The sequence below is a fragment of the Saccostrea echinata genome, unplaced genomic scaffold (assembly GCF_033153115.1).
Source record: "Saccostrea echinata isolate AGI-Se365-2 ecotype Australia unplaced genomic scaffold, CSIRO_AGI_Sech_v1 ptg000015l, whole genome shotgun sequence".
Classification (NCBI taxonomy): domain Eukaryota; kingdom Metazoa; phylum Mollusca; class Bivalvia; order Ostreida; family Ostreidae; genus Saccostrea; species Saccostrea echinata.
This window is the reverse complement of record NW_026889764.1, coordinates 15,400,882-15,428,834: the sequence shown is the minus strand read 5'-3', so window position 1 is coordinate 15,428,834 and position 27,953 is coordinate 15,400,882. Positions and strand designations below refer to the sequence as shown.

The window sequence follows — 27,953 nt, the reverse complement described above, 5'->3', positions numbered from 1 at the left end:
TCATTTAATCCAAAATAGTAAGAAAAGTGAACTCCATTTGAAAGGATCAAAATACAAAATCAAACAAAACTAAAGGAGGTAATGTCAGCAGAAGAAAAATAAATTTTAATTTTCAAGAAGAGAATGGAAATAACTTCCTTAACATGCATATGTACTGAAACGTCTTGTGTGGAACTCTATAAGTTATAAGGTTATAAGGAAGGCTTTCGTTTAGCTTCAGTCGATACAATGAAATAAAATCTGAAGGATCCTTTGACTTTCTTAATAAGCAAGTTTTGTTGTACATAACTTGCTAAATGCCATCCTCATAACGTCGAGGTCCTGTGTCAACTAGTTGCCTTTGTATGGCAGCGGATTGACATAGGACCCCAGACGTTGTGAGGATGGCTAAATGTATGTATATAAAGATAGCTAGTCGCTGAAGAAAATAAACGCCGAAAAAACATACTTAATCGGATTAATTCAATAAAGTTATAAGTAACGATTATATGCTGTAACTGTTTTGAGAAATCACACAAACGCAAGCTGGCTGACTGTTACAACAGTACAAGTGTTCCACAGGATTTCAGATATTGATAATATTTAAAAATAAAGAACTGATAATCTTGGTTCATGTTTTTTTTAATAATGATAATAATAATGATACATGTAATAATTAAACCTATATCAGATTTTCTATTTATATATAACATAATAAGAACGTGACCGAGCATGAACACTTTGTGATTGTATAGAATACATGTTCATTATAATGTGATATATTTTTCGTTGTCAATATATTTTTTTTTAAAAAAGTAAATCAGGCAAATAAATGTATGAATAGACTGGATATTTAGAAAATTTATTATTACAGCAGTTATATGTCAACAAACACAAGTAAAATCAATGTTTTACCCAAATCACTGATAGCAAGTCACTAGATTATAACCGGTCTTCCGGAAATCATGTAGTTAATCGTGCGTTAAAAAGACTCACTATACCATATAGCCAAGTCTTCCGAGAAGAAACGTTTAGTCAGTCTTCCGGGAAAATTCTCACTATGGGGAAAATCTCACTTTATAACAACAAAACCTCGGTTAACAGGGCCTCCAATCATTGTTTGAAGAGCTATGGTCCAGAACAATTCTGTCACAAATACAACTTAACATATACTGGCAGGCAAAATGTCAATTATGTGAAACATTTTAGGGGAGACATAACAAGCCGTTTCTAAAATACAAGATCGTAGTTTGTTGTTACATACAATCCACCATCATAAGCTAAAATGTAGGCCACTTGTATTTCTTTACATATACAAATGTAGCCATTGCTGACCTAAAATATATTCATTTTATTCATTTAAGCACACTGCTATGACCTGTTCAGTTGAGCAACAATACTGAGTTTAGTTTGCGTGATAATGATGAAAAAACCCGTCCAATGCATAATATTTTCATGCGGCAGCAAACTTAAAAAAAATATTCTGGAGGTCAGTGAGAAAATCAACCATCCATTCATACCCATAGCACTTTTAAATTTATCTTGAAAAAATAAGCTTGTTACGTATGGAATCTAAAGCCAGTATGAAAGTATTGAAAAAAAGACACACACTGCGTGACCTGATGTTTGAATACTTGTTTATGAAAATGTAAATCCCGCATTTCATTTTTGTTCATAAACATTCTTTCATTGTTTGAAATAAACAATAAACAATAAATAAACAACTGATACAGGCGGACAGCATTAAGGTGGTTGACTTCCTGCTTGTAACGTATTTCACATCATTCAAGCCGGTTATGGTTTTTTAAAAAAGGAAACAACTTGTAATGATAAAACAAGTCCGAAATGGAGAATGCATTTGGTAAGTCTTGAAATATTCACTTATTTCTATCCACTTGTTTCTATTCATATTTTGTCGCCCGCATGGTGCAGTGGTAAGAGCGTTTGCTCAAGAGTCGTCGAGTAAGGAGTTGATCCTTACGTCGCGGGATCAATTCCAAATGTATGACGTTAATTGAGACCGGTCCTTCGGATGAGACCGTATAAACCGAGATCCCGTGTCGCAGTAGGTGTTCGCATGAAAAAAGATCCCTCTCTCCTCAAGGCCGTAAGTGCCGAGTACATGTCTTAATTGGCAGCCCTCCACCGGCATGTGGTAGGGCTCAAAATGAGTGAGAAATTTAAACAACCAACCAACCTGTTCATACTTTTATTAACAACCACCATAATAATGGAGAAAATTGATGTATATCATATATAGCAATCCATATTTTCGATAGAGATGTAAAATAAGGAAAATCTTTATGCATAGTAAGAGTTGTGTGTACAAGAAGAAAGTCCAAAATAATGATTAACTTTTTTAATATAGCAGTGATAGAAAACAGAAATATTAACGTATGTAATATAATTAATGTATGTTAGCTATCACATGCATCCGACAAGGAAATTAAGAAAACATACATGTATTTATTTAAATTTCCAAGCATATAATTTTCAATTGTTTTTGTCGGTAAAATACTCAAGATTCATATGTAATCCACACTAATCGTACCGGAATTTTCAACTTAAATAGTCCCCTCCCCCTTGCAAAGATTTTCTGTATTTCATTAATGATTTTAAAAGTGTCCAGACCTTTAAATCCTTTAGACTGGAACTAGACTAAGTTTATATGCTGATCGAGCTCTACAAAATTTTGATTACCGTAACAAATGTACTAAAGAGACCAAATGTTTAGAAAATAATCCGAATATGGATTACATATACATCATACAAACTGTCCAATTCTGTCCAAAAAGGCAAACAATTTTAAGATGTGATTTTCTGGATCACACATGTACTGCGTATCGACGTATTCATGTAACCTGTGGTTGTCGTCTTACTCAGTTTTACATGTAAATAACAAAAGAATATGAAGTAAAACGTTAGAGCTTTCATTTCAAATTCTTCAGACGTCTGAAGAATTTGAAATGAAAGCGCGCTAACGTTTTATATCTTTCTTTCTTTATATATATATATATATATATATATATATATATATATATATATATATATATATATATATATATATATATACATTTGGAAATGTTTTCCTTTATTGCCTGACGCCACGTGCGTCAGGCAGTATAAGGATTAATATTTCAGGGATTCGAAACTAAGCGATCATTCTTAATGAACTAGATTTTGTGCAAGCTGATTTACATCGGAATTTGTTACCTGCATTTAAACAAATACAGTGTGCAGAAGAAAGAATCACATAACTGATGCAAAATGATGATGTGTTTAATTCCTTCAATTTTTTTGCATCCACATGTTTATTCTTTGCGATTCTTTGTACAGACATGTCCGTGTAACATTTTTTCTGCGTTTCTAAACTACTGGATCAGTCCATTTGGCTTCTATGAAAGGGGTGACACAATCATTTCGCACCAAATGTCACATGTAAATTATCTTCGCGCCTTTTTCTTGAGTTGTCCTATTGAATGGGTGTGATAACTTTTATGGAAATAAATAAAGTTTATTCTTTTAACATGATTCTTAAGCTCCAGATTTTTTTTATTAACAGTAAATTTTATCTCATTTTTTTAGAGAACACATTGTATATGGACAGGCAACACTAAAGCAATGGATTTGCTGATTATTCTTACTATTTATCCAATAAGTGGACTAGTCTAATCATAAACAAACTCCGGCCCTCCACCTAGTAAATGGGACATCCCTCCTTGATTCAGTCTGTTTTCCACCTAGCCTTTTTTTTCAGTATTACATATATTAATAATGTACGTTACAAGGTTAGGTTTTTAAAAATGCTTAGAAAGTCATGACGCGAGTAGCATCTTATTTCATGCTTTGTGATGAACAAGGGTTTCCTTTTAATACAGTGACAATAGTGTAGTCAGTAGCCGTAGCGGAATGGGCTTCACTCCCGTAATGTTCTAAGTAAAGAATCGGCAAAATGAAGAAGACATAATGATCTGTACTGGTTTTCATTTCATAAAAAAGCACGTTATTATAAATATGAGAAAGGTCCTGAAATCGATTGAAAAGAAAAACTAAACAATTTCAAAACTGTATATAAAGATGTATTTTAAACTCATTTATAATACATGTATATGGTAAGACCATCATCGTGTGAGTTTTGTCCGGGGGGGGGGGGGGGGCTATTAGTATCTTGTTTTGCGCTAGTTATAAAGTGTACAGGTCATTTACTTGGATTTCTAAGCAGCATTGAAGCATTTTTGTCTCAAACACTTCAAGACAACTTTCTCAGTTAAAACTGTTCATAATATACTTCGTCGTCGAGAACGACGGAAAACAGACCAGTTTATAAATAGAGGCCGTCATCACTGACCAGGGAGTGTGCATGAAGAAGCGCGCCCATTAGTAAGAGAGTACATGTAATATGAATTTCTTTAAAAAGAATCATCTAACTATTTTTTCCTCAGAATTATCAGTGGCGGATCCAGGAATTTCATAACGGGAGGGCGCAGTAGAAGGCAGGGCGTCTGGGGGGGCTGTGGGTCAAGGGCAAAGCCCTGATGGGGGTTCGGGGGCGAAGCCCCCGGAAGCTGTCGAATTCTTACAAGTAAGAGGTGTTTTTTCCTTGATTTTAGGATAATGAACATGTAAGTTCTACATACAAAAAATTCAAACAAGGGGGGGGGGGGGGCACGCCCGGCGCGTCGATGCTGGATCTGCCTTTGATTATAATCTACGCTAGCGCACTTGCAGTTTCATCCCAAGGTAACTAGTCAGCCCGTGGGCTAACTAATAAATGACCAAATAGTGGCATATCTTAGATATTCGTTAAGGTGTTTGGCTTCTGACAACTAAAATAATTAAAAATTTAATTTTTCTTTTTTAATTGTAAGAATAAACATAATTAATTATTTTAAGCCAAAAAAATGCATATGTATATGATTTGGTTTACAAGCTATAGGCGTTTATGCCAAAGGGAGGTAAATCTCTCATTTTAGTAAAGAAAAAGACCAAAAATGCGTCCAACGTATTTAATATTCCCTTTAACCTAAAAAATATTTTCAAATCATTTTGACTTTTTGTTATCTTTTAAAAGTAGTCATAAGGAAAATAAATATTGATGAAATAATGATGGTAATCAACCGAAGATAAAATTAATTCTTTAAAAAAATGCACACACCCCTGTGCAAAAATTCGCTTATTTTTCCTTTTGGGGGCTTGTAAAATAAGCTTGGAAAATGAATTAGAAATAATTAAAAAGTTAATTTTTTTCTAGTTAATTATTTCTTAGTTGTAGTGCTTTCAAACAATGTAAAATATTGTATATCTACATGAGTTACTTTAAAAGATATTTTCATTTGAATTTCCTCTGACCGAATTTTCCTCAAATTTTGAACAGAGGAAATTCGGATTGATTATATTTGCTTCCTACATTATTTAGCCTGTTATTTTTGATGAATTTTCCATTTGCATGAATGTATGATTGTATTAAAACTCATTCTTTCTCTTAAAAAAGGGACATTAAAATATATTAGTGAACGACTATATTTGATATTGAGGGGGAAAGAGGGGGGGAGGGGGGGGGGTATCGAGTCAGATTATTTTCGTGCCCTCTCAAGACAGAATATTTATTTGCAAGAAGACCGGATACAGATTATTAAATTTCATTCTTGGAAAAATTCTGAAAACTCTACTTCTTTGGGTTTTAATCTTTCATATTACAAAGCTGGTCTCACAGTATATAAACTTCCCAGATTAACAAAACTTAAATCTACAGTATGTAATGATGCTTTCACACAAGTTTCATCTTCTCTTGCCCAGTGGTTCTTGAGAAATTTTTTTAAAGATGCTACCAAATTCTTAATTATCTTCCCTTGAAAGAGGGCGTGGCACTCCTGTGAACAAACTTAAATCCCCTTACCCCAAGGATGCTTTGTGGCAAGTTTGGTTGAAATTGGTCCAGTGGTTCTTGAGAAGAAATCAAAAATGTGAAAAGTTTACAGACATTGTGATAGTTATCGGTATTTCAAATTGTTACCGGTACATGTAACATACAAAAATTTAATGGCACTGCTGTATACTGTAAACATAAAGGTTTTTTATCGTCTTTGACAGAAAGCTGCTTCCGCTATATCAAGAACATCACAAACTTTATGACGTGTATATTTATTGGTACACAATCAGAAATGTGCCAAAATCAAACCTAGCTTGACTTGTTGAAAAATTAATCACCACCAAGTATAGTGCATGCACAATATACATTTGCAGTATGTCCTTTCATATTCATTTGTGCATATTTCAATTTATGCACATAGCTTTCTTCAATAAATATCAATGAACAGAATTTAAATTCTCATGTATGGTCAATAAATCATTGTCAATTCAGTTTCTAAATTGGATTTATTTTGAATAGAAAGAAAATGTTTTGTTCAACTACAAACTACCAATAACACTAGACATTGAAACATGTTTCATATACAACAGTACATTGCATAATTATACCCCTGTCCGAAGGAGAGGGAGTATATACTGTTTTATCCTTGTGTGTCTGTCTGTCCATAACAAATTTTTGTCGCAGTTTTCTCAGCAACCACTTATAGCAGATACTTGAAGTTTTAACACTCACTTTGTTTAGGCATGCCATATAGTAAGATTTATTTTGTACGAATCCAATTTCAACTTCCTGTTTATCTGTGCGTCTGTCAATACCATGCATAACAAATTTTCGTCACAGTTTTCTCAGCAACTACTCATCGGAGATGTTTGAAATCTTAGCACACTCTTTGTTTAGGCATGCCATTTGGTGGGATTCATTTTTGTACGAATCCAGTGTCAACTTCCTGTTTATTCCTGTGTCTGTCCATAGCTGAACTTGTGTATATTCACATCAGAGGGTATATTCACATCAGTGCTCAGAGCGGGGGTATTACTAGTGAGCATTGGCTCACCTACTTCTTTACTTTATCTATTCTTAATAACTTATTATGACTGTATACTTTTTTGGAAGTGAGGACCAGTCCTTTGGATGAGACAGTATAAACTAAGGTTTAATGTTGCAGTAGGTGCTGCCACAGAAAGATCCCTCATTGCCCAATGGCCTCAAGTGCAGAATACAGGTCTATATTTGCAGCCATCGGTCAACAACTGGTTGGTCCAAACATGAGTGAAAAATTTTCAAAGGGACGTAAAAAAAACCCTCACTAGTTCAAATAGTGTCAAGAGCAGAGTACAGGTCTATATTTGCATCCTGACATCAACAACTTGTGGGGTTCCAATTTGAGTGAAAAATTCTCAAAGGGACGTAAAACAAACAAACAAACAATAACATACAAAGAACATCATACATTCACAAACAAATAACTGCATTACTGCTCAGACCTGAAATAATCTGCAACAGAATCAATGATTTTTTTAGATTTTGTCACACGCACACTATTATCAGCTATCTCTGACAGCACATCCTGCACTCCCTCCCTACCATTTCTCTGATATGCAAGTTGTAAGTGGGATAAGGAGAGTCCACTGCCGGCAATCTTATTTCCCATTCCATTCAAAATTACCTTTTGGTCCAATAAAGGCCTTAGTGTACTCATTAGATGCTTTGTTGTGTTCTTGTGATGAAACACGGCAACGGCAGAGTTCAAGGTGAAGGATGCAGCAACTTTGACTTCATGGGAGGGTCCTGTATGATCGACCAATCTCTTCAAGGCTATGACATCCTGTAATGAGTCATGCGCACTGTATTTGTCTTGTAGAATTTCTGCAAAGAGGTGTAACTGCGAGTATGACGAAAGGTTTGGATGTGACATTTTGAAAAGAGGAATTGTATCAATGAAGCCAGTGACTGCAGATGAAAATGTCTCCAAAATGTTTAGTTTACTCAAAATGTTGAAGAGCACAGGAAGGTCAAACACTTTAGAGTTATGCCCAACTAGAACAACATCTGGACCCGACATCTTCATGAAGTCCATAAACTGGATCAGAGCATCTTTAATGCTGACTGTCTCAACTTCCTCATGATTGTGGTACATTTTATTGTTGACTACTTGTATTCCAGTTATTTCTGTAGCTTTTGATGTCATTGGTTTTTTTGGAATGATGTACTTGTTGAATACCTCATCATTTCTAACTGCAGATAACTGCACAATATGAGAATCCCTTGCTGAAAATAAAAACAAGTATATTCAAGTTTTTGAAATTCAAAACATAAAATATCCAAACAAATCCATTGATATATGCACTATTTCAAAAATTTTGAAACAATGAAATACTAGTGCCCCTCTTCCCCAAGCCTTAACTCCTGTCGAAAATGCTTGAACTCTTTCAGAGTATGCATTTTCTTTTAATTCAGTGTTGTCAGATTAGGAAAAGTAAAGTTTTGAAAGAACGATATAAAACATGCTCAACTACCAATACCAGAATCATAGAGGTTTAAAAACTTCTTTTATGCCATTTCAAAATATGCATTTGCTTTTATTCAATATTAGCAACAGAAAATATATAATTTTTGAAAAACATATATTACCTCTGTATAAATTATGTGCATTTAGTTTCATTGGTTTTTGTCCCACCCACAGGCCTCTGAGGTGCAAGAGTCATAACATTTAAATTCCTCTTTACTCTGAAGATGCTTTATACCAAACATTGGGGGTGGGGGGTGGGGGGGGGGGAGCCATATAGTTTTCAGGAAGTTAAAAATGTTTATTAGTTTACACATGGCAGACAGTGGACAGGGACCAATTACAAAAGGTCATATGAGTGTCTCAAATCTTCGAAATTAATCATGTTTTCATACATTCCTTTTGCATATGCTTCCCATACATCTGGTGGATATCAATCAGGAAATAAATTTTGAGATTACATGGGTGTGATATCACAATTGTTTATGACTGAAAGTGTTGTCATGGAGTTTTGCTGCTAAGGCTCGGAGATAGAATATCATATTCAATCATATTCAACCGCAAAACATGATAGATCCTTCTTTTATAGAATTGTTTACTTGATCGTGATTCCCATATCTTGTGATAAACACTTCTTGGTGGTTTTTGTGACAAACAGATTAGAAATTTTCTTGCTGTTTACAAAATGCTGGGTTTATTCCTTCGACATGCATATAGAAGAAATACTGGAAGAGTGCCATAACCATCAGCATTGACTAGACATTCAAAACTCATTTAGGTTCTTACCGAGTCCAGTAGTTTCCAAGTCGAAATAGATCTCTTCAGCATTTAACAACTGACTTGAAGGAAGATGATCATACTTTGGAATTGTTTTTGGAGCTGGAATTTCATCAATGTCCGAGGCATGGTGGAGATCACATCCTGTCAAATAACTGACGCCTTCCCTTGTCTCTTTTGTAGAAAGACTTTGAATTCTGTAAAGAAGTTGTATATTGTAAAACAAATAATTCCAAATTGAGGTCTTACAAGAGGCCTAGCAAAATAAACACTCACCTGATGTACAGCCAATAACAAAAATTTACTTAGTAAAGACTGGTTGCACAGTTCTGATAGAACGTTTCAAGCTATTCTAAACCACAATTTTGTACATTACAGGGTGAAAGAAATTTCAGTGACCACTTGGCAAAGCAAATAAATATGAAGCATAACCATTCATCTCAATGAAGATTTTGCTTGTCCCATATGACTCACTTTTCCAATATAAAATAGATATTCAACAATATAGTGAAAAATATACCTCCAAATGAATTGGAAAAAAATATTTATCAAACCACTGGTTGATTCATTCCAGAAAATGTCCTCTTCATTAATTTTATACTTATATCAAACTTTTTATGACAATTTGCAACCAGAAGAGACTCACTATTTATAACAAGCATAAATCTTTGGTGATTCAGAAAACAATAGATCTTAGTAAGATTCAAGAGTTTTTTCAATTCTCACTTTAAATATATACTTATCAGCAGGGACATCCACTTGTCCTTGGTTGGTTTTCACTTTTCAGTTAGACAAGAGTTTTGTTGCACTCTGACAAATGACAATAAAAGTATACTTAGTCTAGTACCTCTTGGCTTTCAATTCTCTCCTTCTCCTTTTAAATTTCTGTGTCATTGAAATGGCCTTCTGTCGTTTTCTTTGGAGATCCCTCAGAATGCACTGTCTTCGAGTATAGTAGCCAGGAGAGAGGCCTAATTTCTTGTTCACCTTTAATAAGGATATAAGAATCCATTATGTACAACTAAATATGCAATACATTCATTAATCTGCTTTTGATTAAAATTTGCAGAATTTTAAAATCTAAGAGATTAATATTCTCACATAACAAAAGTACACACAGTAGAAATATTGTTAGGAATATATGTAATGCAAACAACATACATTATAAAACAAATGGATCATGGGCCTTGATGGTCACCTTTACTACGGCTACTTTGGCCCCGCCCCAAGCTCTAACTTGGGACTAAACTCGCTCCTTTTTTTACCATTGGCCTTGCTGTTTTTCACTTGATTCCCCCCCTTTGTAGTACTTATTGTGGCCCCACCCTACCCCAAGGGGTCATGATTTGAACAATTTAGAATCTACACTACCCCAGAATGCTTCCAAATAAGTTTCAGCTTTTCTGGCCCAGTGGATCTTGAGAAGAAGATATTTAAAGATTTTTACTACATATTTCAATGTAAATCTTGGATTCCCTATTGTGGCCCCGCCCTACCCCCCAGGTGTCATGATTTCAACAATTTAGAATCTACACTACCCCAGAATGCTTCCAAATAAGTTTCAGCCTTTCTGGCCCAGTGGATCTTGAGAAGAAGATATTTAAAGATTTTTACTATATATTTCAATGTAAAACTTGGATTCCCTATTGTGGCCCAGCCCTACCCCCAGGGGTCATGATTTGAACAATCTAGAATCTACACTACCCCAGAATGCTTCCAAATAAGTTTCAGCCTTTATGGCATAGTGGTTCTTGAGAAGAAGATTTTTAAAGATTTTTACTATATATTTCAATGTAAAACTTGGATTCCCTATTGTGGACGTGCCCTACCCCGGGGGTCATGATTTGAACAATTTAGAATTTACACTACCCCAGGATGCTTCCACATAAGTTTCAGCTTTTCTGGCCCAGTGGTTCTTGAGAAGAAGATTTTTTAATGACCCCACCCAATTTTTGTATTTTCTTGATTATCTCCCCTTTGAAGAGAACTTGGCCCTTCATTTTAACAATTTAAGCTCTTCTTCACCCAAGGATGCTTTGTACCAAGTTTGGTTAAAATTGGCCCAGTGGTTCTTGAGAAGAAGTTGAAAACATGAAAAGTTTACAGATGGACGGAGAGACGGATGACGGACAACGGGTGATCAGAAAAGCTCACTTGAGCTAAAAATTAACATACCTTTATAAGATATCTGTGACCTTCATTTTTCTGAGCTACACACGCAGCAACTCTATATCTGAGGCTTGAAGAGGAGCTGTAATGATGGGTCTTTGGGGCTTTTGCAGACACCATTCTGTTAAAACTCTCATTTGATTGCGTGCTTCCTAAACATGAAAGACGATCAGAATGACTTGCATATGAACTGAAAACTTCTTTGAGATCATCCTGAAGGAACCTATCTTTGAGCGGTTTTCCATGTGGAAGAGACTTGTAGCGCAGGTTAGGGTTGTCGATGAACTTGCACCACCGTGCGGAGCAGTGTTCGTGATCTCCAAAGATGTGGTATGGTATTGATGAGAGGTCTTCTTGGATTTGAAGAGCATTTCCTTTTCCCTGTGCTATGGAGTAACTGAAGCACTTTTGAATATACTTTATAACAGACAAAGTTAGAGATGAATGTTCTTTCTTCAAGGTAAACAAAGAGTTTGTAAACAGTTTCTTCAGATGATTTTTATCAGACAACTTCTTGATATTAGCATTGACATTAGTTTTTAATCTTGCTATTGTGGTGGTATCCTCATCTCCTATGATTCCGTCAATGGTTATTCCTTCACTTTTCTGTAAATCTTCTACCATCTCAATAACCATATCTGCCTCCATGGCCTTTGAACTTCCCTCCCAGTTCTTTGAGCACTCATGGGCTGCTGGATTCTTGTTGGTTGTTTCAGCTACACTGCATACTCTGCAATTCTTTGACCTCACAGAATATGACAATACTTTGCCAGAGAGAGGGCCAACCATGGAACAATGACCTAAAAAAGTACATATTTTGAAGTAAAAGAAAAATTTAACACCCAATTTCAAAACAATGCCAATGGGTTATCACACTTTAGAAGATAATCTATACAAAAGTTTTTCCTTTCTTTATTCCTCTGAATAAAATTCACCTAATATTGCTAATGAGAGTGCTTGCATATTGATTTGACTCATTAAGGCTCTTCCTTAATGAGTTTTTTCCTATAAATTCCCATGTAAAAATTATATCCCTTTTTGTGGCTCCATCTTACCCCCTTGGGGCCATAGTTCAAACAAAATTGAATATGCTTTACCTGAGCATGCTTGTATCTATACATGACTACTAATGGCTGTTCTTTGGAAGAATATTTTAAAATTTCAATGTACAGTTGAACTTTGGGATACATGTATCTTTTTCATAAAATGTTTCTTTCTTTCTATCATATAAATCCCCGATATCTTAACCGTGTATTCATGGTACAGGTGTGGATTTAAAACACTCTTTTTGAGGTAAACTAAATAAATATCGAAGGCATGGTGCCTGAAGATTTCTTGAATATCAATAGATAATCAATAGATAATCAGGGTCATATTGACATTGCTGCAATATGCCATACACATATTCGAATTTCTAGAGAGGGAGAGAGAGATGTCAACAATGATGCCGATCGATAGCCCCACCTCCTATAAATTTGATTACGTGACCTAAAAACCACTCCGGGTACATGCCAAATTCCGGAAGACGACACTAATGTATCGTTGCTTCAATTTTGATTCATGGCAAAAGGCCTTGCTTTTGTACAAATGTTCTACCTAATATAACCATGTATACGTAACTCTTTCTATTGCTTGCAATATATTTTGGATTCACTTCATTTACAGCTTGGTAGAGGAATTGCAAAAAGATCCAAAGGGCGTTAACTCCACCCATTCTTTACTGCATCTGTTTGCATACATATTTATTGGAATTATGTCCTGAGCAAAATTAATGCATAATTCATGGGGGACGCAGGCCAAAATAAATCACTCTATGCATTAATATTTGTTTCATTTTCCTAAAATTTGTCTATTTTTACCTGACAAACTATCATATGTCTTTCCACTTCCCCGTTTTTGCCATCCAGCATCTACAGCAACAACTAGTCCCTTTTCATTCATCTCTCTGAAAGATAGTTAAATAACAGACATCAGTTATTAGCCTGTGAACCTGTCTCCTTTAGAACACCTCCCTAATATGCATAACAATCTGCATATTTATCAGCACTAATTATGCAGTAGATGACTAAAACTAACATTTATAAGTATATCTAGTAACTGCGAAGCAGTATATAAAAAGTCATAAACTGTTCCAACCCAAGTTATACCAGTATATGTAGCTATTAAATTCACTCCTTATAATTTGATTTTTTAAATCAATAAGACAATTTCTCCTTCAGAAATGCCTTCGAATTGCACATATTTTAAAAGTAACACCAAGCGGATTGATACGTTTTTGACGTACATTAAGTCATTGTGACGTAGGCAACACAGGTTATACCATAAAAACTAAAATTTTTTATCCAATCAAATAATGCGTTACAACCAAAATTAAATTTTTTATAAATATTTTGACTCCATGCGGTGGACCAAAATGTAGACTAAAGGAGTTATATGATTTATTCAAAGTTTAATCAACACAACATTGGGATGCTTCAATATAAATATGATCAACATGGTCCTGCTGGTTTTTTTTTCCTTTACACATGCATTATGTAAAATTTGACTGCTCTGATTTTGGCTCAACTCTAACCCCAGTGCTAATAATTTTTTTTTTAAAAATCTACTCTTCACATCTTAGATATGTGTTAGTAATTTATAGGATTTAGTGTGATCTTGCAACTCTATCTTATGTACTCCTTTATAAAACTCTAATCCGCTATTGTAGTCTCAACCTAATTTAAAAAAAAACAACCATTTTTCCTATATATTCTTGAATAAAATTTGATCACCTTTTGTAAAAACCCTAGTCCTGGGGGGTCATGATTTTTACACTATGTAATGAAGCTAGCTTTCACATAAATTTCCTCTTTCCTGGCCAAGTGGTTCTTAAAGAAGACTTTTAAAACATAACATTAAATTTTCTCTAATTATTAATTATCTCCCTTTTAAAGAAAACATGACTCTTCATTTGAACAAACTTGAATCCTGACCTTTCATTTGCACAAACTTGAATCCCTTTACCCAAAGATGCTTTGTGGCAAGTACGGTCGAAATTGGTTTGTGTGGAGAAGTCGAAAATGTGAGAAGTTAACAGATGACCACTACACATGGTTGCTGGACACCCTTTGATCAGAAAAGCTCAATTGAGCCTTTGGCTCAGTTGAGCTAAAAAGTGAGATTTTAAACTGAATTTATATTGTATACACACTCATTCATCATTCCCAGTTCCTTCTGCAAAGCATTAGACATAGACTCTGCAGCAACATCTTGGACAGCTCTGCCGATCTCTTTCTGTCTATTGTCTAGCATGGCATGACTAACAGGTGGTATATTCAGCTCAGAAAGGAGACTGTTAACTTGAGTTACACCAATGCCAACATGTACCATTGCTGTAAATACAAATTCAAAAATGAAAAAAAAAATATCAATCTAATTAAAACAAGAGGCTCTTGAACCACAACACTCACCCAAGTCTCATTTTTCTCTGTATTCCCAGGAAATAAAAAAAAAAAGATCCATACTGTACTCAAACCCCCAAGGGGTAATGGCTACCAAACTTAAATTGATCTACATAACATTGGGATGATTCAATATCAATATGATTAATACCGTTATATGGCTTTGCTCTTCTACAGAGAAGATGATTTTTAATTTTTAAAGATTTTTTCCATGTACTATTGCATTATGTAAAATCTGTTAAGTCCAGTGGTTCAGAGAACAAATCTAAACAAGAAGTCTGTGAGCCAATGCTCACTAGTAATACCCCTGCTCTGATGTAAATATATGTTCTCATGTAGAAACACAGATATAGAGAATTTACCGATATAGTGAAGTTTTTTGGAATCCCCAGCAAAATTCCTAACAAATCCTAAGAAAATATTACAGCTATAACAAACTCTGATATAACGAATTTACAGGTATAGCAAACTGATTTTGTGTCCCGTAGAGATTAAAAATAATAAAAATTACATCTTTTATAATGAATTTTTATAATGAATTGCAAATTCAATATATATACTTTAACAAATTCGTAATACAGATATAACGAATTATGGATATAGCGAAGTAATTTCACAGGTCCCTTGGACTTTGCTATAACTGAGTTTTACTGTATATACACAAGTTCAGTTGCGACAGAAATTTGGTATGGACAGACGCATGGATAAACAGGAAGTAGACATCTGATTCGTATAAAAATGAATCTTACCATATGGCATGCGAAAACAAGAGCACCGCTAAGTGGAGCATCCCCTCACAGAGGAACTTCACCAGTAATGGTAATGTCTCCATACGAGAGAATAATTCTCAAGAGGGATGTTAAGAAAGATACAATCACCTAGTTATCAAGGGCACCCACTATTACTATATAAAGTTTACAATAAGGTAAAGTACATAAAATGTATTGCAACACTAATTAATTTTTTAACAAAAGTCAAAGTTGATATTATCTTGTGGAGGGGGGGGGGGGGGGATGGGGGATCCATTTTTAACAAAAATTAAAAGTGCATATCATATTAGTGGGGAGAGGTGGGGGCATAACATGCATACGTAATTGGGCAGTTTCCCTTATTCCTAGCAGAAACATATCACGTATGCTCTAAGTTTCAGTAATTTACCTATGCAATATGCATAAAATCTGAGAATACCTGTGGAAGCAATATTTTTTCGTAATGAAAAATAACAATATGTCAGTGTTGAGAGGTCAATGAAACTTGCGAAATGTCTTTATAGCTTTCAGAAGAAATAAGGATAAATTCTATATTGTAAACAGACACATGTGGAAATTTAATAATGAAACTGCAACGTTCATCAAATTATTTCAATTACTCAGTGTCAGAGACGACACTTTTAATTCAGACAGATTGTCTCAAGATACGCACAATAATATGACAATATAAATATGCAAATACATAGTAGAACTTACTGAAGCGAGTCTATCGAAGCGATCCGAATTTACCAGTTTGATTAACAGGAAGTGAGTATTGTCAAGTCGTACATAAAATTTCAGGGCTTGAAGGTACGCAATATTTAAAGAAATATTTCACTGATTAACTTGAAAATGAATAGGATTCGTCCTTTCACAATCCCACATAAGTATGTGGAAGCTGAGATTTGATAGTACAAAGGTTCTCCTTAAATCTTGCCAACAAGCTGTAACGGACACACTAACACACACACAAACACACACATATATGCACAGTAGCGATGCTATATCCTCTCCGCAACTAGCTGCGCGAGGGGATAACAAAGAGTGTGCTAAAAACACAAGGGTAAAACAGTTTACCCCCCTCTCCTTTGGAGCAGGGGTATAATTTTGTAAAGTTAACAGACAGACAGATAAATGGAAAAACTTAGATCAGAAAGCTCAAATGAGCCTCTGGCTTCAATAAGTTAAAAATGGCTTCTCAACAAGTTTTTATTCTGAACTAAACATTATATATACATGTGTATATATATATATAAATTCTTTCAAGTTCATGCAAAACAAGTGGCACTTATGAAATCTTTGAACAATGGGGAAAAACCTATACGTACAAAAATGAGCTAAAATTTAATTAGGCTCTTGTGACCTGACAAAAATTAATATATGTGTATCTGATGTAGGGGATGTGTAAGTGAAACTTCTCACCTGCTGATAGTTTTGTATTTACATCCCACACTTTTCCATGTTTTTTCCCCGTTTTTACATGGTTAATATGATTACACTTTGTATTGCTGCAACAGACCTGAAATGTGAATGTAAAACCAATGAATCCCCAGTTACAGGTCACTGTAATAAATTCATTCGCCGTTAATGAATATCAAATGCTGGGGAAAAAAAGAATTTCAATATGCATTATTTCAAATATGATAAAAAAAAATATTGTAAAACCTTTCAAAACTTTTAATAAGGACATGGAATAATGCCTATTTTACATTGAGAAAAATCCATGAAAAAAAACCTTTCAAGCTTTCAAAGTTGTTTTCTAACTAACTGGACATAAATTTATGAGTTTATACCTTTAACAAAGAAGCTAAACCATGTGTCAGTACAGAAATTGTGTGTGAAAGTTGCAATGGTAAGCCACATTTACAACATCCCCGCAAGCCCTCAGCTAACACTCCAAGTTCTACCACTCTCCTTCCCTCCTTCCAATCCTCAGATGTAGTCACTTCTCCCCCATCCACCACCTCCTCTCTTTCCAGTATATTTAAATTTGGCAATTCTATTAATAAAGAATGAATAAATAAAAATTATCACCAGGATACACATAACGTTCTTTACTATCTACACATGCTGACAAGTTGACTACTTTTGATACACTTACAACAGTTCATAGTGCCGATATACAGCATATTTTTGACATTTAAGAGGTAAGTATATGCTACAGGTAACTCTTGATGGCTCGAACTTCGATCTCTCGAAGTTCTTGATCGCTCGAAGTGAGTCACCGGTCCCGAATTTTCCCCCTATATAACTAAGCAAATTTACTCTTGATTTCTCGAACTCCTGATCTCTCGAAACCCTTGATCCCTCGAAGTCAAAATGCAGTCCCGCTATGCATATTCTATTAGAATTTACCCTCGATACCTCGAAGTGGCTATGTGTACCCCAGGGTTACATAATTAACACCTTTACCTGGGCATTTAAATGGTCCCATGCAGAAGACGCGGGTCTCGAGGAATGGGATGTTTATTTAGGTGACACTTATGCTGCAAGGTTATAATTGATTTATAATTAATCATATTTTACCTATATGCTATTAAAATAATTATCATCGTCTGTCTTACGATAATTTACAGACCCAATGTCAGTGAAAAGTCGTAATTGATTAAAAGACGAAACACTAATTTAATTCTTATTTCGAGTCAGTGTCAAAGTTAAACGAAATATGAAAAAGCAGAAACAGCCTCATTGTCAGTATGACGACTATTATTTGACAAATACTTACAGAACTGCGTTCAATGATCATGTTTGGAGTAGTCAATGCTACATGTATGTACGACGCTGTAAAATGTCGTTTTCATGTAACGAATGCGTAGTATGATGTCCGTATTACAAAGAATAAATAAATATACATGAAATTATGATACACATTTTTTGCGTTACTCAGTTTAATGAAATATTCGTCTAAATTACGAAAAAAATATCGTTTTTTAAAAACCTCGTGTAAAAGGTTAGCACTGCATAAAAATCATTACATCCGGTAAGACTAATTTTAAAACCTGTCAACAAACCCGGAAAATTCCTGACTCTTGAAAACTCGAACTCTTGATCTCTCGAAGTTTTTCCTCAGTCCCGGGGACTTCGAGGTATCGAGAGTTACCTGTATTTAGCATGTGCATATATGCATAACAAAATTCATGCATTCATGGTGTTGGGATAGTTAACTTGACAGGGTTGTGCATCCAAGTTCTGCTGTTTTGTTCCATTTTACTAAGAAGTAACACAATATAAACAATTTATTTCTATTATTATGGTTTTGGGCCAGTCTTTTTAAAATTTACTGGCCCAATGTGACAGTGAAAGTACTAGACTGCTGAGTTAAAAAATTGACCAGTAAAAATTTAAGCGATAGCCTGATTGGCCAGTGAAAAAAAAAGTAATTATTTTTAGTCCTGGACCTGTTATAAGATAAATAAACCATCCTGATCAGTGGCGGATCCAGGAATTGCATAACAGCGGGGCGCAGTAGAAGGCAGGGGGTATGGGGGACTGCATTGACCCCCAGTGGGTCTAGGGCAAAGCCCTGGTGGGGGCCTGGAAGCTGATGAATTCTTACAAATAAGAGATGTTTTTTCCTTGATTTTAGGATAATGGACATAAAAGTTCTACATACAAAAAATTCAAAAGGGGGGGGGGGGGGGCTGGCCCTGTATCCACCTTTGCTGATAGAGATTTCCAAAGTTTCTCCAAATATGTTGTTGAAATCCATTTTATTTGTTTTCAATCTCTTATTTGCTATGACATCTCAACCACACATACGTGATGACACAGCCTATTCACACTGTGTTACGAAAATACAAACAATTAATGAATAAAGGTAAAGGGAAAATCAAAGAAAATGTAACAACAGAAAATTCAATGTTTTGTAGTTGTATATGGAATTTATTTCAATCATGAGACAGGATTTTTTTTTAAAAATAGATTTTCATTTGTGTTTTCAAAGACACTTGTGAAAATATAAAAAAAAATCCTATCCCACTAGTGAAATAAATTCCATATTCAGCTACAAAACATTAATCATCCGCTATGTATCATGATACACTGGAACTGCATCTCAGTATTGTGATAAATATTACGAGATTTCACCTTTCATACATTTTTGCATAATTTGTGTCAATCTGTTTTGTAATGTAACTTTCCATCACAATGTGAAGGGATCAAATGAGTATATTATTTCATCAAGCTTTAACATTTTATAATCTTTGAACCACAGCAATGAACAGCAAAAGTAAATTAAAAAAATATATATTTATATATATTTATTACATGTAGGTTAAACTATAAAAAAAATTAAGATATAGGCCTATGACTTAAAATGTTATAAGGACTAGAACGGCGCACTGTAATGGACATCATGTGCCTTCCTTTAATATTTCTAAGATAGATCTAACATAGATGCAGATGTGCAAACTGGTTTTTTTTTTAGATATGATACACGTATGTATACAAACCTTGATCATGATCAATGTTAACAGGAGTTGCACTGGCGGAGTAATTGTGGTCTCTAAGAATAGCTCCCCTAATCCATCGGGTCAATTGCCCTGCAGATACTTTTTCATATCTCTCCTTCTTCGTTTTCGAAACGAACCCATGGCGTCTGTACTTTGGTTTCACCATCTTAACCAAAGTTTACGCGCCGAACGTTACTTCTCGTCTGCTTTTTACTTACATTATCGTAATCCGTCTCACATGTCTTAATTTTCCGCGAAATATAAAATAGTTATTATATGTTTTCTTCTGGCACAAAGATCAATATTATGTTACTTTCTACGGATAATTATTATAATTACTTAAAATAAACTATTATTTTTCTGTCATACTGAATTCTTTATTAAAACGACATTCAGACCAATTTCCGGCAGTTCGAGTTGCGCGGTGTATTCAAATTCGTCAGAAGCGAAACACCTTAATCTGTAGTATTTGGTTATGACATTTAAGAAAGTCAATTGTACATCTTGTGTAATGAAGTATCGCAACTATGTCGCTCCTTGATGACGGAAACATTTAGCACCTCTCTTGCATATACGTTCCATAGATATTGATTGATTAGTCAGGCAAGTTTTTTGAAAAGCTATTACTTGTATAACACTATTTAAATGCAATGTGTATCTATATCAGTATAAACATGGGTTCCTCGCGTCATAAACGTTCGACGTAATTTCTCAGTGACGTCGTAAAGGGTCGACGCGCAATCAATAGATCAAGCTTGTGCCGTTGAGTTTGAAAAAATAAAACATTTCACGCGTTTAGGGTTATAATCAGGCTAACAAATAATATAAATAAGTCACAAATGTAAATATAAGTAATAAGGTATCATATTAAAACATCTATCGGATATAAATACGGGTTGGTACGAGATCAAATTTACCATAAAGCCCTTCGGGCTTTATGGAATTTGATCTCGTGACCAACCTGTATTTATATCCCGATAGATGTTTAAAAATGATATCTTATTTCTTATATATATATATATATATATATATATATATATATATATATATATATATATATATATATATATATATATATATATATATATATATATATATATAAAAAATTATATATATATAGTTGTGTGTGTGTGTGTATATTTGTGTGATTTTTTTTAATTTAACGAGCAGTGTTTTTATCCTTATCTAGAGTTGAATTGGAAAAAATGTAGTTTTCTTAAGTAGTGCCCTTTATTTTACTTAGTAACCGTCCTTGACGTGATGTTTTTTCTACACGACATCTTTCCTAATTTCGTTTTTAAATACTGAAAATTATCTTTTTTCAATTATTAACATTTTAATACCTTGTTCATTAATGTCACGCAGTAATATGATATTCAGTTTTATGTATTTGTATTAACTTACCAGTTATTTTCATGTACAAGGAGTATAAAATCTGTTGTTTTTGTTTGTAGTTTGCCTTCTTGTGTGTGGGTGCTTTGTTTTGACAAAGTCCTCTAATCATGGGTCACAATTACTCAACTGCACCGGTAAGACTAAATAAAAGTATCAAAATAATATTAAAACATTTTTTTCTAAAGTAGGTTAGTAATGCTTACGTTATATTTCTAATGAAAATTTTGTGTTTATACTTTATCTAACTGCAGGTTGTTCTCCAAAAGGGAATGGCAAGTACAAATGTAACGATTGTATCCCATTTAACCTTAAAGGTAAGAGGAAGAAAGTTGCGTCAAAGAACATATTCAATATTCAAAGCTTAGTATATAAACAAATAGAGATTTATAATGAGGAAAAGCATGGTACACAAATATAAGAAGTTTTTTTTTCTTCTTCACGCAAATACAATTTTAGTTTCAAAAGTATTCGAATTTACAGTTTGAAATGTTTTCAGATTCAAAGATCGGAATAGTCTGAATTCTGAAAAACAAAGCCTTAAAATAAAATCCGTTGATGCCGATAATATTACCGAATCATTGTGAAAATGTGGAAAAAAGAACAAAATTACTATATAATGACTTGTCATATCTACATGTACAAACATATACTTTCTATCAGTAATTGGTATTATAGTCAAATAGACAAGTACAACAATGATATTCAAAATTGGCTTACCCCGCAATGTGACCAAATTGTATTAAATATAGAGAATTAAAAAGTCATTTGCTTATCTCTTTCTCTCATAACTCTCATAACTGCAAGAAATTAACATTGTGATAATTTTTTTTTCACTTAGATTTACTAACTGCTTTAACTCTTAGATACCATTATCAATATGGCATTTTTCATCCCTAGAGTTGTACTTCATATACCTAATGGTAGAAACGTGAATTCATCTTATTTTCTGGTCCTAAAACAATTTAATATCATTTCACAATAAAGAATCTTATTTGAAAGTTTATAGCTGATAATTCATTTTTTCCCTCAGAGGTGTAAATTGTACCCATTACAACAAAACAACCCTTAAAGAAAACATTTTTTATTTTTTAAATTAAGGTACATTTTAAAAATGCATTTCAGCTTCATTAAAATACATGTATTATTTTTGGCCAAGAAAAAAAAAATTAAATGGAATAAATTATTTACATTTACAGATCCTAATATTTGTGCTGAATGTTCGAGTAATCGTCCTTTGTGTACAACTAAATGTAACAATGATGTTACTCAGGAACCGGTGACTGAACCCACTTCAACAAACACTTGTGTTCAAGGTGTGTGTGTGTGAGCCTGGATATTTCTGTATAGATCTACTTCCTTTTTTCTTTAAAAAAAAAGCATCCGATTTTTGGTCTTTGGCTAAAGATTTTTTTTAAATCCACAGAGTGTATATGCAAGAGCAAATTTCAAATTTAAAAATCATTTTTTTCTTATTGTTAGAGAAATTTAACGAAGAAGAAGAGCTGTAATATATGTATAGATTTATATGTTATGCAGTGTATAATGAGCAGACTTCGTTCTCTAGAACTTACATGTTTAGAATCCGTGTTCTTTGGTGTTCCCTTATTCGATGTAAATAATAGAAGTCCCTTACATCACTTGAATTTCTATGAATTGCGTCCGGTCTATCGGGTGTCTTCACCAGAGCACATGAATTGCGTCCGGTCTATCGGGTGTCTTCACCAGAGTACACCCGAGAGACCGGACGCAAATCATAGCGCTACGGATTTCTTTGTTCACAACTGTTTATAAACTTCAAATTAAACATGTAACACTGTAAATATTTAGTGTTTGGTAGTTCAGTAGTAGTGCTAGTTGTTTTTGTTTCTCTATTTCCTTTGTTTTTATGACGTGTTAACTTTTTTCTTTGTCCTGAGGAAGGGACAGGTCGTCCAGAAAATTTGACAATTATTACTGCTCGTGTCGTTGGTCATTTTTAGTGCTTTATATACATGTATATATATATATATATATATATATATATATATATATATATATATATATATATATATATATATATATATATATATATATATCCCTGATATACCTGGAACATTGATTTCTCAGAGCAGACTTCACATTCTGTATTGTAAACATACACAGGAACTGAGTATGAATTTCCAATTTTACAATGTTTGTTTAATATGACAGATTACCGGAAAAGGGATGCATCTTATTCAGGCGGGTTTTCTAGATATCATTTCTCTCATTTGAGCAGAATTATTTTGCAGCTTTTGAAAGTACAAATAAGAATAATCTCTTATTATTTCTAAGTTGCTTTTAAAGAAGAAAAATGGATAACATCAAGCTGACCGAAACAAACATTAGTAAAAATACTTATGATTGGATAATTTTACTCTTAAAGTAGACTCTACCCTACAGTCCGCAGTTTTGTTTTCTTTTATCTTGCATTTCATGTGTTTTATATTTTTAAGGATAGAATTAACAATGAAATAGTATTTCATAATGAATCATTTAACTTTAATCATTCACGTATTTCATGTACAATGCCTATTTTTTTTTTTTAAATAATTGCAAATAAGATAAAACTGGTTCCTTCTCTTTTGTTTTTTTTCCACACATTTTCACCCTTTTGAAAAAAAAATCCGCCCAATGGAAAACATTTTCTTCGACATATTTTTATTTAGCTTAAAGTTAAAGTAATTGCAGAGTTTGCGTTAATTAAAGGCCAAACATCAGTTATTGGTGATATTCTTTTCTTATTTTATTCATTGTTAATTTAAGGCAAATTGCATATAACGCGTTAATTAAGGGCAATACCAAAGATAACGAACGGAGATCATGCTCAAAATCATTCAAAAATACGAATTGTGAGCAGAGTCAACACAATCTTCTAAAATAGAGGTGGGATCAGGTGCCAAGGAGGAGTAGACATCCCCTCTCGACTGATCACAACCACTATTTGCTCCTTGTCATGATTTGTTCGGGTAAACGAAAAAAGACAATTCAGTGTAAAAATAATGGCCTTAGACTTTGAAATGAAAAACATGTCAACTTTTGACTTCACGATAGAATGTATCTGCCAACACGTTTAAGGTCAGTATGTTATTTTTTGTGTATTTATATAAATCTCAAAAACTAATTATATACACTGTATATATATGTAGTTTAATTCGTCGACAAATTAAAGCCTTTAAATGCTTCATTCTTAGTGCATGTCTCCTGTTAAATTTTACTGACTCGGTGTATCTTTTAGATCATGAATCAGCGTTGAAAGGCATGGAGAAACAGACAATTAAAGGTTCACCTGTATCCTTTATTATTTATTTCGAATTTCAATTTCTTTGTAATTTTACTATCTGTATTTTCAAACCTATCTTATACTGTTAGATGAAAGTCCTTTAATTATTTCAAATGAAACACGATAATAAATATTGCAGACTGCTCGTCTGGAAGTATAGCTGGAGCGACTATTGGAGGAACTTTATTTGGATCCCTTGTTACAATCTTTGTCTTTATGTTTCACTACAAGAAAAAACAAATAAGGTTCAAATACTAAGTGACGAAATCAAACCTTCTTAATGAAACAAATATATTTCGGATTCTGATTGTGAAACAAGCTAATCTCATATTCTGATTGAGAATCTCGTATAATAGTTAACAAAAGAGTTTTAAAATTAAAATTGAAAAAAAAAATTGAAAAAAAGGTTGAAGTTAAAGTTTTAAATATAAAATTTATCTAGTTCTTAAAATGTTAAACAATGATGATGATTACAATATCTGATGTTTTCATCGGATACATCTCTTTACAGTTTACAGAAAGAGATCATTCTTGTATTAATTTGATTTTTCTTTCAGAAGTCCTGTCTCAAAAGCTTTACAAACCCCGGCATACCAGGCAGAGATCATGTGTGTAAACGAAAAATCTGGAGAGGAAGACAACACGAAGGGCATGTACAGCGAAATAAACGACGTAAGATTAACCACAAACACACACACACAGACACACTTAGAGAGACACACAAACAGAGTCAAACTTTCCTCAAATCAGTCAAATATTGAGCATGTAGATCCTTGACTGTTAATATATATTTGACCCGAGCGGATTTAATTAGGAGTTATGATGAACCAATCTAAATCATGTCCATATAATAAAAAATACATGTAATTTATGAGGATCATTAAAAATATGTACTAAGAAAATGATATAAATTGTTATAGAGTTATTTTTGTTGCTCAAATATTATTTCTTGCTGTATATTCTACAATTTTGGTTCACATCTAAACTCGGATACTCCGATGAAAAATATATTTAAAAATAAAGTATATACAGTGTATGTTAGGTTTTAGAATTGACATTTTCTTATAAATTATAATTAAGATGGTGCAAATGTCAAAAATTGATATTTGGTCACGTTTTGTAGAGTTACTGATAAACATTAACTAAAAATAGCAATATCTAGGCCCAAAGCCAAAAAAGTAACTTTAACAATAAAGCTGCACGGAGACTAAAATCAGATACTGCAGATGATGCATTCTTTCAAAAGGCAATTTAGTAAATGTGGAATTTAGATGTTGAAATTACTATGCTGAAATTAGACATACCTTATTTCCATTTAAAATGAATGAAAGACGTAAGTATACTAAAATCAGAAGTTGCATTAAACCACATAGCATAAACCCTTAAATTATTACGTAGAGTCTTTAAGAAAATCTACATTAATACTTAAACAGAAAATAAGTATTTCTTGTATACCAGTATATAAAAACAAATTTATATACTTGTTTTATCTTCTTAATATTTCAGCAAAAGTCTGTAAAAGTATCTCAAGTAGCTCCCATCAGGAGGAATTGGGATGCTCCTGGAACCAATGATGGTGTTTACAACCACTTGAATGAAACAAACAGAGTGGACAGAATTGAGTACTACGATCACACCAGACCAGGAGCCTCAGTATCAACACCATCTGATGGGTACGGCACCGTGACTGTGGAGTATGATGGAAATAATAAACATCCAAAAGATAATAGATCCATGGCTGATAACGAAAAATTATGTGAATCATCCCGAGCAGATGAATACTTTGTGCTCGAAAAAATACAATGAAGAAACTTCACAAACTACCAATCAAACTTTGAACTCCAGTTTTGTCTTCAACTTTTTGGAATCATGATAAACATATTCATTTAATATGTATAAGTTGTCAATGTATAAGTAGGGGATATCTATGTACAAAATGTTTTTGTTTCTTTTCATCATATTATTTTTACAAAAATTTAACATAAATACATTTTCATATGTAAAGACATTTATTTCATCGATGTGTGAAGTTTCATGCCATTTGTTTAAATGGAACTCAAGACATGTTACATAATTTAGGGAGTAACTGTCTTCTCGTTTGTTATTTGCGACATTTAATGCTGATTTACGGTCTTTCAAATTTGTTTATAATATGAAGTTGATCTTTCTAAGATAGATATAATTAAGTTACTTTCTCAGGTGGCAAAGGGCAGTTTTTCTGAGGTCAAACTGTTTGCCTGGCGTTCTCTTTAATCATTCTGAGCTGAGTGTAAACGAAAAATAATGTCTAGAAAGTCTGCCATCGTAAGCAATAACGTATGTCACACCTAAGCTGTAATATTGGATTCGAAAGAAGAGCGTAGTGGTAAAAATGCCTAGACACCTGCTGGGATCGAACGAACGGCTCTGATTTCTTTAAGAAAGCGAAAGAAGAGAAAGAGGCAGACGCATATATATATATATATATATATATATATATATATATATATATATATATATATATATATATATATATATATATATATATATATGTTAGAAAGTAGTTCGGAGAAGAAAATAGATTTTGAGACAGCTAGAATTGCTGAATACCGTATTGATGGAAATTTTAGCGAGATGCAAATTTAGCGATTTGTCCTTAAAAATCAGTATTTATTTTAGCGAGAAATAATTTTAGCGATTTTATGATGCATAGAATAATAACGGTAAACTCTAACGCGGAATAAATTGTTAGCGATATTTTTTTGTTAATTTTACCAATCCCAACAACCTCGCTAAAAATGCCAAATTGAATCCTCATTAAAATATCTGCTTATACATGTACATGTACAGTATATAATATTTTTTTTAAATTTTCTGATAAACCTCTTATTTAAGTTGTTATATACATGTATTTTGAATGAATCAACATACATAATTTATTGAGAAAAATACAGCGAGAAAGAGGCGTGATTGGAAAAACGGGGAGTGAATCCTAGCATTTTGTATCCAGAAAGAACGGGTAAGATTGAAATATGCATCTGTTTGGGTTAAAGTAAGTGTTACTATCATGAATTCCAAACATTTATTTCTTCAATATATTTCGTGAAGTGAAGAAAAACAGAGCAATCAAGTATAGTTTATACTTTACACTTAATGGGCTCAAGATCAGTCTTGAAAAACTTGCTTTGAAAAGATGCATCCCAACAAAGAAACAAAGAGTAGACATTAAAATTGTCAACATGCTAATTTTTCGCCATTGACTCTCAGAAACAAAAACCCTTACACAAATGATTGACGTTCATGAAAATGTTCAAGTCTTCTATTATTTCTATAAATAA

At 33.4% G+C, this 27,953-nt stretch overlaps 2 protein-coding genes across 2 annotated transcripts; one reads left to right on the top strand and one right to left on the bottom strand.

Moving 5' to 3' along the window:
- The first annotated feature begins 1,792 nt into the window (after positions 1-1,792).
- On the top strand, positions 1,793-26,580 carry LOC133187917 (uncharacterized). Its single transcript, XM_061323313.1, has 8 exons — positions 1,793-1,840; positions 21,395-21,469; positions 21,587-21,649; positions 22,532-22,648; positions 24,592-24,636; positions 24,776-24,881; positions 25,194-25,308; positions 26,143-26,580. The coding sequence occupies exons 1-8, from the start codon at positions 1,825-1,827 to the stop codon at positions 26,440-26,442; spliced, it is 837 nt and encodes a 278-aa protein (XP_061179297.1). The 5' UTR covers positions 1,793-1,824; the 3' UTR covers positions 26,443-26,580.
- LOC133187569 (uncharacterized) lies at positions 7,224-20,146 on the bottom strand. Its single transcript, XM_061322981.1, has 9 exons — positions 19,941-20,146; positions 17,283-17,488; positions 16,912-17,008; positions 14,491-14,671; positions 13,160-13,245; positions 11,307-12,100; positions 9,979-10,118; positions 9,141-9,328; positions 7,224-8,116 (listed from the first exon to the last, which is right to left on the bottom strand). Exons 1-9 carry the CDS (start codon positions 20,104-20,106, stop codon positions 7,320-7,322), a joined length of 2,655 nt encoding a protein of 884 aa, XP_061178965.1. The 5' UTR covers positions 20,107-20,146; the 3' UTR covers positions 7,224-7,319.
- Positions 26,581-27,953: the final 1,373 nt, after the last annotated feature.

What these genes read in the sequence shown, in the direction of transcription:
- LOC133187917 (XM_061323313.1), top strand. An exon ending in ACAATTACTCAACTGCACCG is followed by an intron (nt 21,470 to 21,586) that starts GTAAGACTAAAT and finishes ATCTAACTGCAG; the next exon opens with GTTGTTCTCCAAAAGGGAAT. An exon ending in TGTACAGCGAAATAAACGAC is followed by an intron (nt 25,309 to 26,142) that starts GTAAGATTAACC and finishes TTAATATTTCAG; the next exon opens with CAAAAGTCTGTAAAAGTATC.
- LOC133187569 (XM_061322981.1), bottom strand. Translation starts at nt 20,106, where the DNA reads ATGGTGAAACCAAAGTACAGACGCCATGGGTTCGTTTCGAAAACGAAG. An exon ending in TAACATTGATCATGATCAAG is followed by an intron (nt 17,489 to 19,940) that starts GTTTGTATACAT and finishes CTTTATTAATAG; the next exon opens with AATTGCCAAATTTAAATATA. An exon ending in AAATACAAAACTATCAGCAG is followed by an intron (nt 14,672 to 16,911) that starts GTGAGAAGTTTC and finishes TTGTATTTACAG; the next exon opens with CAATGGTACATGTTGGCATT.